Source organism: Loxodonta africana, chromosome 6, assembly GCF_030014295.1.
Source record: "Loxodonta africana isolate mLoxAfr1 chromosome 6, mLoxAfr1.hap2, whole genome shotgun sequence".
In the NCBI taxonomy this organism is placed as follows: domain Eukaryota; kingdom Metazoa; phylum Chordata; class Mammalia; order Proboscidea; family Elephantidae; genus Loxodonta; species Loxodonta africana.
The window spans coordinates 2,933,517-2,939,139 of NC_087347.1; the positions used below are offsets into that span (position 1 = coordinate 2,933,517).

General features: G+C 47.2%; 1 protein-coding gene across 1 annotated transcript; it reads left to right on the top strand.

Annotated features, from left to right (window-relative positions):
* The first annotated feature begins 3,574 nt into the window (after positions 1 to 3,574).
* LOC100660814 (olfactory receptor 6B2-like) lies at positions 3,575 to 4,707 on the top strand. Its single transcript, XM_003421159.2, has one exon. The coding sequence runs from the start codon at positions 3,575 to 3,577 to the stop codon at positions 4,511 to 4,513; it is 939 nt and encodes a 312-aa protein (XP_003421207.1). The 3' UTR covers positions 4,514 to 4,707.
* Positions 4,708 to 5,623: the final 916 nt, after the last annotated feature.

Below are 5,623 nucleotides of genomic sequence, written 5' to 3' on the forward strand. Positions count from 1 at the left end.
CCGGAGGAGCTGCCCCTTGATCCTGTGGACAGCTGTAGCAGTTGACAGGGAGGCCTTCCGACCCCAAGAAGGACTGTCCTACCACCCTGTGACTGGCTCGTCCTGCTGGGGTTTTCAAGTGTGTTGCAGACTTGCATCGTGGAGTGCTGCACCTGTGAGTGAGTGTGTGATTGAGAGGACCCCCCCCACATGAACCCCTAATTCAGGTATGGGCTGAGCGGGGCTCCCATCTGCAGCCCCCTGACCAGCACCCAGCCCAGTCAGTGGCCACAGTGTTCTGTAGGTAGGCCTGGCAACCATGGATGCCATGCTCGGTCCTAGTTCCCGACGTTGCTCCTGGCCCCAGTATGGAGCCTCCCTGGACTAAGCAGAACAGAGCACAGCCAATCCCAGCCCACCACTGTCTCAGCCAGAGTCAGGAGGCTCTGTGGGTACAAGACAAGGTTTCCCTACAGATGGCTGCAGGTGGGCGGTGCAAGCAGAGGCAGGGGGGGCCACAAATGTGATACCCCAACTATGGACCCCTAAAAATGCATCCTCTCTGGGGTATAGAAATATTCACTCACATTTCTCAGGTTTTCTTAAAAAAAAAAAAGTGTCTGGTTTAGTAACCAGGCAAAAACTTTCTCTCTGTAGCACCTTGGAAAACTTTGATTATGATGAGAAGGTCCTGGGCTTCTTCATCCAAATTCAGATGACCTTTCAATCTCTGTAAAAGGGCCAAGGAAGAACAATGAGCTTAAAAATACAATGTTCTAAAGACAAGATGGAATCCTGCATCGGATTCTGAACAGAAAAAATGTAGTAATGGAAAAAATAGTGACACCTAAGTAAAACCTGGAGTCTGGTTGTTACTAACATTGTTTTGTTGTTAGGTGCCATCGAGTTGGCTCTGACTCGTGGCGACCCCATGCACAGCAGAATGAAACACTGCTTAGTCCTGTTCCATCCTCACAATCGTTGCTATGTTTGAGCCCGTTGTTTCAGCCACTGTGTCAGTCCACCTCACTGAGGGTCTTCCTCCTTTTCCCTGACCCTCTACTTTACCAAGCATGATGTCCTTGTCCAGGGACTGATCCCTCTTGATGACATGTCCAAAGTACGTGAGACCAAGTTTTGCCATCCTTGCTTCTAAGGAGCATTCTGGCTGTACTTCTCCCAAGACAGACTTGTTTGTTTCTCTGGGAGTCCATGACATATTCGAGACTCTTTGCCAACACTGCATCAAAGGCGTCGATTCTTCAGTCTTCCTTATTTGTTGTCCAGCTTTTGCATGCATATGAGGTGATTGAGAATACCATGGCTTGCGTCAGGTGTACATTAGTCCTCAAGGTGACATCCTTGCTTTTTAACAATTTAAAGAGATCTTTTACAGAAGATTTGCCCCATGCAATACCTTGTATTGTACCAGTGATAATCTCTTAGTTCTGACAAATGTGCCCTAGCTGTGTCAGATGTGAACCTCAGGGGAAGCTGGGTGAAGGGGATAAGGAAATGTGCTGCACTGTCTTTGCACCTTTTCTCTAAGTCTAAAATTACTCCAAAACAGAACGTTTATTTAAAAAAAAAAAATACAGCCACTCTTGAAAGTTCAGGTGAGGGAAAGAACAGACTCTAAAAAAAAAATTTGTAAATAAACAAAATTTTGTGTTTAAGCAACCAATCTAGTGATCAAGTAACACCAGCTCATTAATGATCACTTTGTTGTGATGGGCTGTTGAATCTGCCCCTGACTCATGGTGACCCCATGCATAAAGAGAGTATAACTGCCCCACAGGGTTTTCTACTGCCCAAATAATCAGCATAAATCTAGGGAGTGACTCTACTGCCCAGTGGGATGAGGAGCATGAGACTGGGAGCCTCCCAGACAAGCCCAGAAAATGGGCTAGGGCCCATATCTTGCAAGAAACCCCAGACCTTGTGGACTGGGAAGTCAGCTGGACCAGCTCAAATTTGAGGGAGATCACCTTTATGCCCCTGGCCAATGTCCAGAGAGAAAACATTCAGGGTAAGACATGGAGACCCCTTTAATGAGAGAGGATTATGACTGCTTTGCTTTAAGATAGAGGTTAAGTTTCAGTTGACATTCTGAAGGAAATCAAAAGCCTTTGAAATTGATTGAGGACAGCTATGTCTTCCTGAGTTGAAACCAGAACCCTGAGGCAACTCCTTTCTAGCCATTTCCTCTGTGTATGTGTGTGCGCGCGCGTGTGTGAGATATGGGGTGAGGATGGGAGCACCTGGGTCACACAGAACAAGAGACATTTGTATGAATCAAGTTCACTTAGGCTTCTCAGACCAGTGGACTCGTTCTCTAGGGGAGGTCACAGACTGGCTCCCAGTTTACACCCAATTAGCCATCTCTGTGGAGAATTTCCAGTGACATGCTTACCACATCAAAAATTGAACACCAGCCTTGCCATCCCTGAAAGTTTAGGGGGGAGAGTTAATAAACCTTCATTATGATTGAGACAGTGGCGGTGGGGGTGGGAGGAATGCTGGCAAAGGCTGGAAAATTCAGGCACGCTTTTGCTTACTTTTTTGTGAAAGTTCATAAATCAAGTCAGTCTCTCATACAAAAACTTATATACACCCCTCTATACCCTCCTAACTGCTCTCCCCCTAATGAGACAGCACACCCCCTCCCTCCACCCTCTATTTTCATGTCTACTCGGCGAGCTTCTGACCCCGTCCGCTCTCACATCTCTCCTCCAGACAGGAGATGCCAACATAGTCTCATGCACCCACTTGATCCAAGAAGCCCACACCTAACCAGCATCATCTTCCATCCCATAGTCCAGTCCAATCCCTGTCTGAAGAGTTGGCTTTGGGAATGGTTCCAGTCTTGGGCTAACAGAAGGTGTGGGGACCATGACCTCCAGGGTCCTTCCAGTTTCAGTCAGACCATTAAGTCTGGTCTTTTTACGAGAATTTGGGGTCTGCATCCCACTGTTTTCCTGCTCCCTTAGGGGTTCTCTGTTGTGTCCCCAGTCAGGGCAGTCATAGGTTATAGCCAGGCATCATCTAGTTCTTCTGGTCTCAGGCTGACATCATCAGTGGTTTATGTGGTCCTTTCTGTCTCTTGGGCTCGCAATTACCTTGTGTCTCTGGTGTTCTTCATTCTCCTTTGCTCCAGGTGGGTTGAGACCCATTGATGCATCTTAGATGGCTGCTTGCTAGCGTTTAATAACTTGCTTACTTTTTAAATTAGTCTCCAAATCCACACAGTAGAGCAAATAAACTAATCTTGGTTCCGAGCTTCCTCCTCAGGAGAAGAGGCCATGCAAACAACTTCCCTCGCTAAGTTCCAAACACATATTTCTCAGTATATCTTCTCTCTCTGGTTAATGCCTCCTTACAATATTTAAACGCAAGCACAGAGGACTCTTCTATTTTATGATTGACTAATAAATATATGGTTGCTCATATAAACTAGCCAGGAGTCTGGTCTTTGGGAGCAGGACCTAATCTCACCCTTGAGAGTCAGCTCTGATTCTCTCTCCCTAGCTGCCCTTCAGCCCTTTACCCTGGCATGGTGATGTTTTGCAGACCTGCAGCTCAGAAGCACAGAGGAATGAGAGGAGAGAATATCACCAAGGTCAGTGCCCTCATTCTGGTAGGCTTCCCCACAGTCCGCGGCATGCAGTATGTGCTATTCATCATCTTTCTATTCACATACCTCTTTGTCCTGGTGGAGAACCTAGCCGTTATCCTCACCATCTGGAGCAGCACCTCCCTTCATAGGCCCATGTACTACTTTCTGAGCTCCATGTCATTCTTGGAGATTTGGTACGTGTCAAATATCATCCCCAAGATGTTGGACGGCTTCCTACTGCAGAGGAAGTGCATCTCCTTTGTGGGATGCATGACTCAACTCTACTTCTTCATCTCCCTGGTTTGCACAGAGTGTGTGCTCCTGGCCTCGATGGCCTATGACCGCTACGTTGCCATCTGCCATCCCCTGCGCTACCAAGTCATCATGACTACAGGACTCTGTGTCCAGCTAGTGGCCTTTTCCTTTGCAAGTGCCTTCACTGTCTCTGTGATCAAAGTTTACTTTATCTCCAGAGCTAAATTCTGTGGCTCCATTGTCTTGAACCACTTTTTCTGTGACATTTCCCCTGTCCTCAAACTAGCCTGCACAGACTTCTCAACTGCAGAGCTGGTGGACTTCATTCTGGCCTTCATCATCCTGGTGTTCCCACTGGTGGCCACAGCGCTCTCCTATGGACACATCACCCTGGCTGTCCTGCGCATCCCTTCAGCCACCGGCCGTTGGAAGGCCTTCTCCACCTGTGCCTCCCACCTCACTGTAGTCACCATCTTCTACATGGCCATGATCTTCATCTATGTCCGACCCCAGGCCATTGATTCCCGGAGCTCCAATAAGCTCATCTCTGCTGTTTACACTGTTCTCACTCCGATAATAAACCCTTTGATCTACTGTCTGCGGAACATGGAGTTTAAGGATGCCTTGAAGAAGGCTTCGGGCTTTGGTCATGCTCCATCATAGGGCAACAAATGTTATAGAAACTAATTTGTGTTGATAATAAAATAACACTTCCATGCCACTTCGTGCTTTGTAATGTGAAATTTGAGATGAAGTTCAACACATAGCCCTGGTGGTGCAATGGTTAAGCAATCAGCTGCTAACCAAAGGGCTGGCAGATCAAATCCAACAGCCGTTCCTTGGAAACCCTATGGAGCAGTTCTACTCTGTCATATAGGGTCTCTATGAGTCAGAATCGACAAGACAGCAAGGGTAACGGGTACTGAACTACACACAAGTAATAAGCCAACATCACGATATGTCTTCATAAAGGGAGCACTTTTATGTATCCAGCACCCAGATTGTGACAGTGCTGCTATAAACCTTTTGGCTCATATCTTTTGATTAGTATTGCCGTTGGTGTTAGCTGCCAGTGAGTCTTCCCCCAATTCATGGCAGCCCCATGCGTGACGGAACAAAACACTGCCCAGTCCTTCACCATTGCCACCATCAGTTTTAGATTGGACTGTTGTGATCCGTAGGGTTTTCACTGACTGATTTTTGGAAGTAGATAACCATGCCTTTCTTCCTAGCATATCTTAGTTTGCAAGCTCTGCTGAAACCTGTTCAGTATCATAGCAACACACAAGCCTCCACAGGCAGGTGGGTGGTGGCTGTGCATGAGGTGCATTGGCCAGGAATCAAACCCAGGTCTCTCGCCTGGAAGGTGAGAATTATGCGACTGAACAACCAGTGCCCACTCTTCTGATTAATATGCCTATACACAATTTTACACAATTCTGCTCGTTGTGTACCTAGGTGTAGAATTGCTGTGACATAAGGTTTGTGCGTGGTCAATTTTAGGAGAAACTGCAAAACTGTTTTCCAAAGTGTTTTTGTTGTTGTTAGGTGCCGTCGAGTCAGTTCTGAATCGTAGTGACCCCATGCACAACAGAACGAAACACTGCCCGGTCCTGCGCCATCCTTACAATCGTTGTTATGCTTGAGCCCATTGTTGCAGCCACTGAGTCAATCCACCTTGTTGAGGGTCTTCCTCTTTTCTGCTGACCCTGTACTCTGCCAAGCGTGATGTCCTTCTCCAGGGACTGATCCCTCCTGACAACATGTCCAAAG

Coding starts and splice junctions, on each gene's coding strand:
- LOC100660814 (XM_003421159.2), top strand. CDS start 3,575: ATGAGAGGAGAGAATATCACCAAGGTCAGTGCCCTCATTCTGGTAGGC.